General features: G+C 42.1%; 1 protein-coding gene across 1 annotated transcript in view; it reads left to right on the forward strand.

The window, feature by feature from the left end:
- Positions 1–14,317, forward strand: part of THSD7B (thrombospondin type 1 domain containing 7B) — an 864,031-nt gene that overhangs the window by 293,404 nt on the left and 556,310 nt on the right. The window contains exons 5-6 of the mRNA XM_062199372.1: positions 394–549; positions 12,407–12,604. Coding sequence (XP_062055356.1) covers positions 394–549; positions 12,407–12,604 — 354 coding nt within the window. The remainder of the gene's footprint in view (positions 1–393; positions 550–12,406; positions 12,605–14,317) is intronic.

The following is a 14,317-nucleotide window of genomic DNA, read 5'->3' on the forward strand; positions in this document are numbered from 1 at the left end:
GGGTTCGATTTTGATTTTTTCACAGCAACCAAGTCATTTATATAGACAAGATAGACTCATCTTGAAGCTTCACCAAGCCATTTAATTTTTTTACAAATCATAACTCCATAGATAATTCATATCTGTGATATTTGCGGTCCTCCTTGGATTCCCAGGGAATATTCTGTGAAGCAAATCTCTCAAGTGCATGCCCTTTGTCTCTGTCTTCTTTGCCTTATCTCACCCAAAATGCTCATAATGTGAGGCTCAGCAAAAGGCATTGGAGAACAATATTTTGTTTGTATCTACTCTTTTTAGTCCTAAGGCTAATGTGAACAAAGCAAACACATGAAGATAGGAGCATACTAGGGATGTCCAGAGGATGTCACAGACTGTTATGTTTTTGTCCTTCAGTCTCTAGACCAGTGGAAAAGACATTATGTTTGGGACCTGCCCCTTCAGTCTCTCAGCTCTGCAATATCCCTTGCTCTACGGACTGCATAGTATCTTCCTGGTCAGCCTGGGGCCTGTGCATCCATGAAAATTGCCACAATCCTCAGGGGAGAAAAGGTGAGTGCCTTGTTTGTGTGTGCCTCATTCTCTTCCAGTGTACATGCATTTATTATGCCAGCTAAGTAGCTGATTAAGCCTTCCAAAGACAATATTTGTTTAAAAATGTAGATAATCAGCTCAAACCTGACAATATTTGGTTGTGAAAGGATGCAGTTGGGGACATTTCTAGGGAACACAGAATCTGTTCTTTATTGACCTTCTGCTTGCAATCACAATTGATGAAGTGACTGTTTCTCAATCTATATGAAATGATATATTTTATATATAGTGATTATACTGAGGAAAGTGGATATAATATCTATAATTGTTAGAAACCAATTGTTTTGGTTATTTTTTTAGTCGATTTTAGATTTCCACATTTAACATTTGGTATTATATTTTAGATTTTTACAAGGGGCTTTACATGTTTTGTTTGCATTTTGATGTTGAAAGTTTATGTGCCTATTTAATTCTGTAGGTCTCTCTAGCCTTATTTTCTTTAATTTGCAGTTAAAATGCACATCTTTGACCTTCAAAAGTTCATTTTTGGCAATGTCTTGCCTTCTTTTTCATTGACCTTATAGTTTCTGTTGATATTCTGTTCCCTTAAATGGGAATGCAAGAGGAAGCATTCCCTTTCTCAAGAAAAGTGAGACCCAAGTACATTGAAGAAGTTTGATTACACTTATTTGATTATTTTCTTGCAAAGGAAAATTATATATATATACATATATATATATTATATGTATATGTATCCATATATATTATACACACATACACACACACACACACATATATGCAGAAGAAGAGATGTGTGATGAGTCTTGTGCCAAAAGAAGCTATTTTTCATCCTTTGGTCAGATTATAGGAATCTGAATCTCACTGGAACCTGGAGAGGGTCATGCTACTCCTTTATTTGACATGTAGCCAGAATGTCCCAGTCTTCTTCAGTTAATGGACACAAATAAGTTCTATTTAACACTAATGGGCATAATTCGAAGCCTGTGGTCCTTGAACATATAAGCAGACCTTGTAGTTTGCTCATGAGACTGCCCCCGGTGAGTTACATGTTCTTAGGATCATTTGTCTTATGATCAGGGTCTGCCTCATTGTTTAAGGTTCCCAGCTAAAAACATCACATCCGGTCGAACCAAGGCTTCCCTAGCCACTGTATCCATGGCTAACCATTTTTTTTCCTGCTTTGAGTATGGCATTTTTCTACTTTCAAGCTATAGAATCCATAACAAGCCAAGTGGCCTTTCTGTAATTTGGGACAAGTTTGGCTGTAGGTGACAAAAATCTATTCATACTGATTTAAGCAAAAATAGATTTTATTAGCTAATATAGCTGGAAAAAGAAGTGAAGTCAGGGCTGTATCAAGACATACAAAGATGTGGATGCAGAGGTGGTCTCAGTCTTTGCCTCTCATTCTTTCTTCTTCCATAATTAGCTACTCTTCTATTATTTCTAGTTTGCCGTGTATTGGATTCCTTTTAAAGCAGGTCCTCCTTATAGAGTAAAGAGAAGCATGAATTTTCATTTTAGGTAATCAGTGGAGCAGAAAGAAATGTCTTCCACAATAGTTCCAAGAAAAGTGTAGCATTGAACTTTAGCTGCTTTGTGTCACATGCTCATCCCTCATTTACTCTGAGGGATCTGAAGACTAAGTAGCTAGTTAGCAGCAGTGGAATGGGACCATCCTTGAAGTTCACAGAGGCACATTCAAGACTGACTGGGAATAGGGAATGGGAGATGGTGGGTGACTTCCTCAAGGACACTACAGGAAGGTGGAAGCAATGCTGGGGGCTGGTGCTGTGGCGTAGCCAGTAAGGCCACTGCCTGCAATGCCGTCATCCCATATGGACACTGGTTTGTGTCCCGGCTGCTACACTTCTAATCCAGCTTCCTGCCAATAGGCTGGGAAAAACAGCTGAGGATGGCACAAGTGCTTGGACCTCTACACCTCATTGGGAGACCTAAATAAAACTCCTGGCTTTTGTGTGGCTCAGTAGTGACAATTGTGGCCTTCTGGGGAGTGAACCATTGGATGGAAGACTTTCTCTCTCTCTCTCTCTCTCTTTCCTTTTTTCTCTGTAACTCTGAATTTCCAAAATAAATCAATATTTTAAAAAAGGTAGAAATGCTGGGGCCAGATTTATTAGATGATTGTTGAATAGGTGTTATGTGTTCATTCCCTTTTTTTTGGTCCATGTGGCAATTCAAAAAAATGCTTCCCTATTTTTTTTTTTTTTTTTTTGACAGGCAGAGTGGACGGTGAGAGAGAGACAAAGAGAAAGGTCTTCCTTTTTGCCGTTGGTTCACCCTCCAATGGCCGCCGCGGTAGCGCGCTGCGGCCGGCATACAGCGCTCATCTGAAGGCAGGAGCCAGGTGCTTATCCTGGTCTCCCATGGGGTGCAGGGCCCAAGCACTTGGACCATCCTCCACTGCACTCCCTGGCCACAGCAGAGAGCTGGCCTGGAAGAGGGGCAACCGGGACAGGATCGGTGCCCCAACCGGGACTAGAACCCGGTGTGCTGGCGCCGCAAGGCGGAGGATTAGCCTAGTGAGCCGCAGTGCCAGCCGCTTCCTTTTGAATTACTTTGCATTGCATTTTTGTTTGTCTCTTGAGCCCAAATTTTCACAAAAGTTCTTGTGAAAAACTGTTCTTACAGCTTTGATTTGAATCATCCTTTTCCATGTATCTCAGAACAGGTCCCTGAATCTCAGCTGGGGAACTCAAAATCTCCTGACAGCTTCATTTGCCCCATCCTCTCAAGCTGCCTTTGTGCCAAACTTGCTCTTCTTCGGCTCCAATTCTCCTGTCCTATAGTTCAGTGCCTACAAATGCACTGTGATGCATTGTTCACTGGACACCACTTGCTGCAGATTGAATTGTATCCTCCAAAAAGTTGTGTTTAAATCGTAATAAAACAGTACATGGAAACAGAGTCATTGCAGATAAAACCATGTTAAGATGAAGCCGTTCTAGATTAGGGAAATTGCATTTCAGTGACTGGTGTCATAATAAGAAGGGAGAAATTTGGTCTTAGATGGGTCCAGAGGCAACAGTGTCCTCCATGACAGTACAGTAACATGCAACCCAAAACAAGGATACTCTATGAAAATGGAGACACACATAGTGAGAGAGGCTTCCATAAGCCAAATAATTCCAAGTATTGCTGATAACCATCAGGACCTAGGAGAAGCATGGAAACCCTCCTTCCCTAGAGCCCTCAGAGGGAGCCTGCCCCTACTTGAACCTTGATTTCTGGATTTTTTTTTTTTTGATAGGCAGAGTTAGACAGTGAGAGAGAGAGACAGAGAGAAAGGTCTTCCTTCCGTTGGTTCATGCCCCAAATGGCCACTACGGCCAGCGCGCTGCACTGTTCTGAATCCAGGAGCCAGGGGCTTCCTCCTGGTCTCCCATGCGGGTGCAGGGCCCAAGCACTTGGGCCATCTTCTACTGCCTTCCCTTGACACAGCAGAGAGCTGGACTGGAAGAGGAGCAACCGGGACAGAATCCAGTGCTCCTACCACGACTAGAACCCGAGTGCCGGTGCCACAGTTGGAGGATTAGCCTAGTGAGCTGCAGCGCCGGCCTGATTTCTGGATTTTAACCAACACAGTCATGACACAATGTATTTCTCTTCTTATAAGCCACCGTATTTTGTGACAGTGGCTTCAGGGGACCAACATACCATCCAATTTGGCATCAGTATTTAGGCTCAGCAAGGATAAAGTGCTTATAAAATCTCCTCAAGAAAGTGTGAGGAAGTGAAGCAATTGTCTAAAACCCCTTGGTCATTTAATAATGGCCAAGCTGACACTAAGAACCTGGGTTTCCATTTCCTCAGTCCAGTTTCCTTCCAGACACTAGGTTTCCATCACTGATTTCTTCTAGAAGCTCTAAGAAGTGTGGATCAAGGCACAAATCCAGCCCTTAGGAAGTCTGCCTATTGTGCACCTCGGTAGCCAGGGTCAGCGCTTCCTTTGAGAGTGCATCCTTGACTGCTGTAGGATTCAGGCAGTAGGCTGTGAGATGGTCTTTGCACCAAGTGTATAGTGTCACTAGAAGAAAGGAGTCTGCTGTGGGAGGGAGGAAGGGTGCCAGGAATAGTTTGAGAGCACCAGGTAGCCAGGTACATGTGGTTTTTTTTGTTTTTGTTTTTGTTTTTTTTTTTGCCCCACATCACAAAGGGAGGCTCAGCCTTTGAAACTGACAGAAGAGGTGGAGGCATCGGGCCCCTCTCACCGAAGGTGACTGTGTCCTGAAGAGTTTAGGGGCCTGTTGGGATTGATGGGAATTAGCCTGTTTTATAGACCCCCTACTGAGGCTAAGACCTGCCTTCAGCAACATGACACAGACATGATAAACTGTATACGTTTATCGTGGCTATTCAGCTTGGGAGCTTGCTATTAATAATAAAAACAAAAACTTGCCTAGGGTGGAGAGAATTTTGATTTTTAAGATTTTTGCAAAAATATACCAGGACCACCTGCCTCTCATCCCCCTTAGGAAGAAAAGAGAATGGAGTTTCCCTCTAGGGAAGTGATTCTGTGCCTACCTGTAGTCCACGTGTGCTATGATTATGTTGAGCAATCGTCTTGTTATTTCTACCAACTTGCAAGCATGAGGGCTATGACCTCCTCATCTCTGGATTCTGTCCCATGATCCTTTTGTGAGTTTTGCCGGAATCACTGACTGGCACAAAGTCAATGTAGGCTGGACTTCCACAGAGATGGCAGAACTCAGTTTAATGCATTAAACATGGCACAACTCTAGATCTCAATGGGTGGTGAGCTTTATATTTGAATTCTTTGCTCTAAAGAAATGCATTGAAACCACTTACAGAAATCTAGGGATTCATACTTTTCTAGGTATTTTATTTTTCTGTATATATATTATATTTATATATATAGACAAGAAAATAAAAGTGGGAAGTTGGAGATGATTACTTGTTTTCAAAGACATTCTCTTTGGCCTTTTTTCCCAATCACAATGACTGTGTTCTTGCTTTGATACATTCCTTTTGTTCTGAGATGAACTGATGGATGGATGAATGAATCGATGGATGGTGGATAGATAGATGGATAGATAGATGATTGATAGAAATGATAAAGTAGAAAATCTTTTATTACAAACAGTAGAAACTAGTTACTATAAAAATATCCCCTGTGACTGTTATTGTTACTCAGGCAGCCTTCAATTGGGAATCCTCAAAGGTTTGTGGCTGTCAGCTGTTCAGAGTGCGTGCATTAGAAATCAGTGAGTCTCGGGGAGAGTGGCAAGATGGCGGAATAGGAAGGGAGCACACTATTAGTCCGGGGGAGAGACAGGTTAATAAAAGTGGAGATACTGCAGGGTCAAGGAAGAGTAGGGGAAGAAACAGCAGAGGAAACTCTTCTGGAACTAGTGATTCACAGTGGACCTGCGTGGAGAGCGTGGGAGCCCAAGTTCGGGACACCAGCGGCAGACTCAACACACCAGCGCTGGAACGCGAGGTGAGCCGAACCTCAATAGCCCGAGACACCAGCGGGCAAGCAGAAAGAGGAGACTAGAGGGAACGAGGCTTGAAACTCCATGGGGAAAAGTTCACCAGGCTAACTAGAAGAGAGAGAGGGAAAAAAAAAAAAGTGACCGATACGGACACGAGTTTCTCTCTCTCCGCTCACCTCTCAAAGGCGAGCAAGACAAAGAGCAGGTGCCATTTTGGACATACGTCATAAGCAGGGCGACCTCAGGTCTGCACCGGCCCTGAGCCTAGCAGAAAAACCTGACTCTGGGGGGAGGGGTGAAATAACAGGAGATTAGCATCTAACTTGGCAACCCAGTGGGAGACTGCAGGAGAATTGGAGCCCACACTGAGGGCAGCACAGATTCCCTGTGTGGTCCTTGGGAAAGAGCTTCCAATCTCTGGCTCCTGTGGGTATATCATTTGCCTGCTAACTACCTCCAATTATGTTCAGCTGTGCGGAATTACTTCCCTTTTGAATCAAAAAAAGAAAGAGATTTACCACACCTAACCTGGGAGTGTCATCTTTGACACACCCTCAACCCTGAGGAACCAAACACAGCTCTCAGTCCACACTCATCTCAAGCCTCTAAGGCTCCACCAAAAGCAGACAGTCCACTTAATATAGAGCCATAGTGTAACAAGAAAAAACACCGCAGTGAAGAAACCAAATATCTCCAACATGCCAAACAACAAACGCAAAAACCGAGGTAACAAGAACAAGGAAGACACTATGATGCCCCCAAATGAACAAGACACCCCAATTCAAGATTATGAAGATGATGAGAGTGGACAGTGAGAGAGAGACAAAGAGAAAGGTCTTCCTTTTGCCGTTGGTTCACCCTCCAATGGCCGCCGCGGTAGGTGCGCTGCAGCCGGTGCACCGTGCTGATCCGAAGGCAGGAGCCAGGTGTTTCTCCTGGTCTCCCATGGGGTGCAGGGCCCAAGGACTTGGGCCATCCTCCACTGCACTCCCTGGCCACAGCAGAGAGCTGGCCTGGAAGAGGGGCAACCGGAACAGGATCGGTGCCCAGACCGGGACTAGAACCCGGTGTGCCGGCGCCGCAAGGCGGAGGATTAGCCTAGTGAGCCGCGGCGCCGGCCTTCACAGAGGAATTTAGATCAGATCAGGTTTCATCATTTATTGCTTTAACTCCCAGGATGTTATGATCAGAGAAATTTGAAAAAGAACTGGTCTGAAAGAGATCCTGGTATGTAAATTGTATACATAGATGCAATGCATGAAAAAAATTCTTCATAGTGCATTGACATATATTTATATGACACCCTTGGCCTTTCAGCAATGTTCTAGAAAGGCAGCACCATCCACAGAACTTGTTCTCTAGAGCCATTTGATGGAGGTTTCCCTCCGTGGTATCACAGTAGTGAGCAGCTTGTGTGGCAGGATGTTGAGGATCCTTCCCTCCTCCAAGACAGTGTGGCCTGAATCATAGCACCTTAGGTCCCAAGACTCCTCATTGCAAAGGACATTATGCAGCTGTGAAGCTGTGACTGTGGAAGACATCTCATGCTCTGAAACAAATCCAGAGAACACACTAATGTCAAAAATATTGACATGTTTTATGTCTTACATAATAATAGGCACATTTTCCATTTCCTGCCCTTGCCTGCTAGATAGGCTCTATACTGAATGGAAAGTCTATACAATCAGGTTTGCTTGGAGACAGATAAAGCTGTGTATGCGAAGAGACAGTTTTTGGTTTCTTGTTCATTTTTCTATGAGTGTTGGGACTGGTGTGGGCTTGCCTACTTCTTATTCTGAGCACTAAGTTTTCTCTTGCTGCTGCTTTTCTGTATTAACAAAAGGCTGCAGACTTATAGTGACAGTACAAAATGCTCCCCCTGTGGGGCTGGTGGTTAAGAGTTAGCATCTAGGGTTTCTTGACTTAGAATTATGACCCAATGTCCAGAGCTGCCAGAGGTGAAGAGAACATGGAACACTTAAGATGGAGCAAGCTTCTGTCAAATTTCTTTAACCTGATGGAGATTTCTTTGACCATGTCTTGGAGGGTTAGGTAGAGATAACAGTGTAGCCCATGGATTGCTCTGTGGAAGCTCACAGCGACACTCAAGTCCACTATTACCCATGAAATGCAGCCCTCAACTTGGGTTTACCATTTTGAGCCAACTTGAGTACTTCTGTAGGTTCAGTTAAAAAAAGACGCTGACCCCTTCCCCAAGTGTGCCCTGCTCTTCTTCCCTTTTTTCTCCCCAACCCATGATTCACTCTTTTCTTTTTTTTTAATTTTATTTATTATTTATTTGACAGAGTTAGTGAGAGAGAGAGACAGAGAGAAAGGTCCTCCTTACATTGGTTCACCCCCCAAATGGCCACTACAGCCGGAACCACACTGATCTGAAGCCAGGAGCCAGGTGCTTCCTCCTGGTCTCCCATGTGGGTGCAGGTGCCCAAGCACTTGGGCCATCCTCCACTGCCTTCCCAGGCCACAGCAGAGAGCTGGACTGGAAGAGGAGCAACCGGGACTAGAACCCGGTGACCATATGGGATGCCAGTGCTGCAGGTGGAGGATTAACCAAGTGAGCCACGGTGCCGGCCCCGATTCACTCTTTTCTAATTATGACCAGTAGAATTATGTGCTACCTTACTGTTCTTGGGTCAGAGAAAAAGAAATAAAACTCTTCAAATATTAGTTCCATGAAAGGGGGAATCATTGGTGAAGAAGTGACTTTTATTATAACTGTCCCCTGCATCCCCAAGACATACATTTTCATATCTGATTTGCCCTCCTGAAAGAACAGGCTTCTGCTACCTTTCCAGTTCACTTTATAAAAAAAGGATAAAACAAAGCATGCACATGAGCAGACTTTATTTTTAAAATTTTTTTCTGTGACTTGGCCTCTTTTTTTAGATTTATTTATTTGAAGGGCAGGCAGACAGAGAGACAGAGAAGAGAGAGAGAGAGAGAGAGAGAGATTGATTTTTCCATCAGCTGATTCATTCCTCAAATGGCTGAAGTTATGAGGATTTGTTAATTAGAGTAATTTAATTGGCTGTCTCAGTTTTGTTATTGAATAGATATTAATTTAATGTATGTGCCCTTTTCCTTTGTTGGGTTGTAAGCTCTGTGAAGAATAGATATGTGTTCCACTCCTTCTGTGGCTTCCCACAGTATGGGATGGTCTTGTATTAATGTTGACCGAATGATACTATCAGGTTTATATGGAATTCAGTAAATAATGTCAGTGGTTGACTGGCCCCTGCCACTTTCAGCTTAGTTGTTAAGTATTTCTCAAAATAGAACACCTGGAGGAAGCCTGCTGTGTGCTGTAGGCATGAATGACACCATGTGATTGCAGTTAAGTGTAACATGAGAATCCAAGGTTTTTGTTTTATGCTGAGCTTGGGTATGATTTGATCCTAGTTAGAGTCAAGACAAAGGCAGCACAAATGAAACACAAAAGAATGTATTGACTAAGAAGATATGTAATCTATAGATTTATAGCAAGATGGGTGTCACCTGATTTATCAAGGAAAACTGAACATGCGCCTCAGTGGCATTAGGCTTCAAGTAATGGGACAGCCAGAATTCCTCTGTAAAGATTGTTGTTTCTGTGTTCTGTTCTGAGCTAGTTGTCTGACAGTATAAATCATGGGAATCCATGCTGTGTCTTGCTTAAATATTCAAACTAAACAAGCACAAGGCAATAGGTAAAACAATCAGTAAGTGGCATATGGGTATCATATGCAGGAAGAGTGTTTTTTCAGGTTGTATGGCAGCAAGACATGGAGGTCGTTGTACTTTGATGTTCAGCAAGTGTAGTTCAGAGCCTTGTATATTCCCTTTGTTTCTTATTGAGATGTCCAGCAAAGGATCTGAGTCGTTCTGTAGGTTTGGTTTCTTGTTTGTTTGTTTTTGGCTAGTTAATGGTATAGCCATGAAGTTATAAAAGAAGGCAGAAGCCTTCCTTTCTCCCTGCCCCTCTCTGTCCCTCTCTCTTCCTTCCCCCTTTCTCCAACATCATCTTGAGACTTGTAACCTCTTTATCTTGTCTTGCAAGAGGTGTACCTGGCTTTGGTACCTCTCATATCCTCTAACTTGTCTTCCACTCCCCTGTGGGAATGTTGCTGAGGTATCAGATACTCTCAGAATTGAATTTGCTTCATTTTTTATCCAAGTCTCTTATTTATTTACTCCAAATAATAAACAAATAATAATTCCTTAAGATGTGTGCCATCAGGACTGGCACTTGGTGCAGTGGGTTAAACCACTGTAGTGCCAGCGTCCCATGAGGGTGCCAGTTCGAGTTCCAGCTGCTGCAATTCCAATCCAGTTCCCTGCTAAAGCAGCAGAAGATGGTCCAAGTCCTTGGGTCCCTGCACCCACTTGGGAACCACGAATGAAGCTTTTGGCTTCTGGCTTTGGCCTGGCCAGTTCTGGCCAATATGGCCATTTGGGGAGTGAACCAGTAGATGGGAGATCTCATTCTCTCTCTCTCTCTTTCTTCTGTAGTTCTGTCAAATAAATAAACCTTCAAAAAATTTAAACTATACCATCAAAAATGATTGGCTTTACTTAAAAGGAATTAAAGGAATCAAATCAGTTGACTGAATTTTGAGTACAAACAATGGAAGGTAAGATTTGAGATTCATGATGGGTAGACATAACTTTAGGAATGGTAGGTCATAAGAATCAGAGAATGAACACCCAGGTTAAAAGATTTTATTGGCTTCTCAGTCACTGTGCTATAGGTCACTTTTTTATATGTGAATTAGTTTCTGTTTTAAAATTTTAATTAATTTGAAAGGCAGAGACAGGATTTCCCTTATACTGGTTCACATTAAATGTCCTCAACAGTCAGGACTGGGTCAGGCAGAAAGCAAGAGCTAGGAACTTGATCCAGGTCTCCTACATGGATGGCAGGGATCCAGGTCCAGGGAGGTCATCCCCTTCCTGGATCCACATTAGCAGGAAGCTGGAATCTGGACAAGAGCTGGCACTTGAACCTAGGCACTCTGAATATGGAATGTTGGTATCCAAAGCAGCCTTTTAACCATTGTGTCAAACATCTACCCGAGTTCCTATTAAAAAAATTATGTAGGATCTCTGTCTTTAATGTGCTGTACATTGCTATTTAATGCTATAATTAGTAATCCAATGGTAGTTTTTTCACTTGATGTTGCTATATGGGCAAAATGTTGAAATCTTTACCTAATATATACTAAACTGGTCTTCTGTATACAAAGAGAATTGAAAATGAATCTTTACATGAATGGAAGGGGAAAGGGAGCGGGAAAGGGGAGGGTTGCGGGCGGGAGGGAAGTTATGGGAGGGGGGAAGCCATTGTAACCCATAAGCTATACTTTGGAAATTTATATTCATTAAATAAAAGTTTAATAAAAAAAAAGATGCTGATAAATGGTATATAACCATTAAGTATGTAAAAGAAAAAGAATAGACAAATTTCATATAAAAACCGAACATACCGTGGGTATATAATTTCTTAGACAAAAATGGAAATATTAGTTAGAAGTCTATATTCTCTTGTGACAACTGCCAGTGGAAGTTGAAAAGTAGCCAAGCATTTTAGGGCGAGCCCACATCCTCCATTTACCAGCGCATTTATCACTTCCTCGTGTGAGAGTTGATCCGCTTCCCTCCGTGTCCCTGCTCCACTCCTGTTGATTGTGAATGCGTGGCTCTGTAGGCCCCTAGAATATAAAACCCATTTGTGTACTTATTGTAGTCTTTGGCTGATTGGACTTTTGGGCCTTTCTCCCACAGTATGGTTTTTTAAACCCAGTAGTAGTCCAGGGACCCATGTCTAGCAAGATGAAGATTGAAATCCTGAGAGTTTATTTTATTTTATTTTTTTAAATCACAGGATACACTGTTTTGGAAATTTTAGTGAAGTGATTCAGGGAATTTTCAGAGAAGAAAGTTGTAAATGGTCAGGCACCAGGGATTTCCCAAAGTGTAGATGTGTTTGAACTGAATGCAAAGTAACTAGAATGTGAGAAACAACAGCAAAAGGAAATGAGGATTTATCTGTGTTTATGCCATGTCTGTGAGTTTTCATTTATTTTCATGGGTTGAATAATACTGCTAGACATATGCTACTCATTATGCCAATTGGTTATGCCTGACCTCTTCAACTCTAGGTGGTAAACTCTTGGAAGATGTATTTCCTGATCTTGTTCTTTTCCATTTTCTTTTTCTACTTTTTATCTCCCCCACTTCCCATGAAATAAAAATATCAAACTAATACATGCTTTAGAGCTATGTGCACTCAAATGTCTGGTTTCTCACCCAGCAGCTACTTGCTTTTTTTGTGGTACAGTAGTGGAATCCTGTGAGACTTCTGCTCTTTCTCCTTTCAGGATTTAGAATGAGGCAGCGCCACGTCCTCATGGAATCCACAGGCCCTGCGGGGCGCTGTCCTCATTTGGTGGAATCTGTCCCCTGTGAGGATCCAGTGTGCTATCGATGGCTAGTGTCAGAAGGGATCTGCATCCCTGATCATGGAAAATGTGGCCTGGGGCATCGCATTCTGAAGGCTGTCTGCCAGGATTCCCAAGGTATGACCCCATGATACGCCAGAGGTGCTCAGTGATGTTGACCACATAACACAGCCCCATTCTCTACCAGGTCAGTTTCCTTAAGGCGACAATCTCAGCCTTGCATACCCTTGAATAGCTATGTTAAGTTAAATGACACATTGCTGCAATGAAGACGGCCATAACTTGATGTGGGACCACGTACTCCACAATATGAGAACACTCTGCTTATGCCTGAGGGCAATCGAGTGAACCTGGGGATTTCTCTGGAGTTCTTAATTTGCCAAGACAAATAGAAAACAGAAATCTCCTGGATATTCTTCCACTTATTAATACAAAACAAGTTGTATTTGCTGTTTTGTGCTTGATATATTACATGTCCTTATGGATTATTATCAAATACTAGCTTGTAAAGAGTTCAGAACTGTACCTCCCTCCAAATTGAAAAGAAATAGAAAATGCTAACTGCGATCTTTTCATTCATATAACGTTAGACTGGAATCTGTTCTACACATAATGCTAACATTCTAAAGAGCCATTTTAAAATATAAGTTGTCAAGATTTACAAAACTATTAATGATGATGCCTTTCCTTTATCCCCAGACTTCTAGTACAATGGTTGTTTGAAATGAAGGGTGATTTAGAAATTGTGTAAGTCATATGGCAATGAGAAAAATGACATTTAAAGCCTTTTTCCTAGAGCTTAAAAAAATTCCATCTCTTGGAAGAATATTGAGTATGTCTATTAATCAGTTCTGCCGTGAGAAGCCCCATTTATAATGCGCTCGGTGTGTGGGATGAAATGTTTTGACTTATGGAGCAAAGTAATCCACAGATCAGAGGAAATTAACAAAGTAGATTCAGAATGGAACCAGTATCCACAAAGGGTTACAGCAAAGCATTTCCTTTCATTTTTTTTTCTTTCTCCCTGCTCTGCATTTCTGACCTCCTCCCTTCCTTTTGTCCTTTCATTTTTTTCTTGTTCATTATTAGCATAATTAGGTAGATATGCATTTTATCAAATGATGTAATTAGTTACCTCTGGAACTGGATTGTTGTTTAATTAAATACAACAAATTATATTAGTGATGGTAAATAGTTGAAAGTAATTTTCTAAAGTTACAAGGTAATTAATATTTAAAAGTAATATTCTAATATTACCAAATAGATTTTGAAATGTGGCCACATGGAAAATTTATTAGCAAAGGCAAATAAAATCACCTTTGTAATTTTTTTTTGAGATATTGTGACTTATACTAAGAAATGCAAAATGCTAACAGAGTCTTTATTCCTACTTACATGACTGTTGTTCAGCTCCTGGATTGGGGCTGGTCACCAGAAACAGCAAACCACGATGGGAAGCTTGGAACTTTTAGCTTCTCCATCCACTGGGAAGAGAAGGGCTGGATATTGGGTTGATCATCTATCATGCTTATGTGACAAAGCCTCTCTAACAATCCTTGAACTATAGGGCTCAGGGGACTTTCAGGTTGCTGAACACATGGAGATACTCGGGCATGAGCAGAGCAGGCATGGCAGCTCCATGACCCTGTCACCATATCTTGCTCATGCATGGATTCCATCTGGCTGTTCATTTTTACGCTTTGTGCTTTCCTTTATGATCAACCGATAAACATAAATACAAATTTTCGATGAGTTCTCTGAGTTGTCCTACAAACTGTGGCACCCAAGGAGAGAGTTGTAGGGAATCCTGATTTATAGCTTAACCTGGGA

This window comes from Lepus europaeus, chromosome 1 (assembly GCF_033115175.1).
Source record: "Lepus europaeus isolate LE1 chromosome 1, mLepTim1.pri, whole genome shotgun sequence".
NCBI lineage: Eukaryota > Metazoa > Chordata > Mammalia > Lagomorpha > Leporidae > Lepus > Lepus europaeus.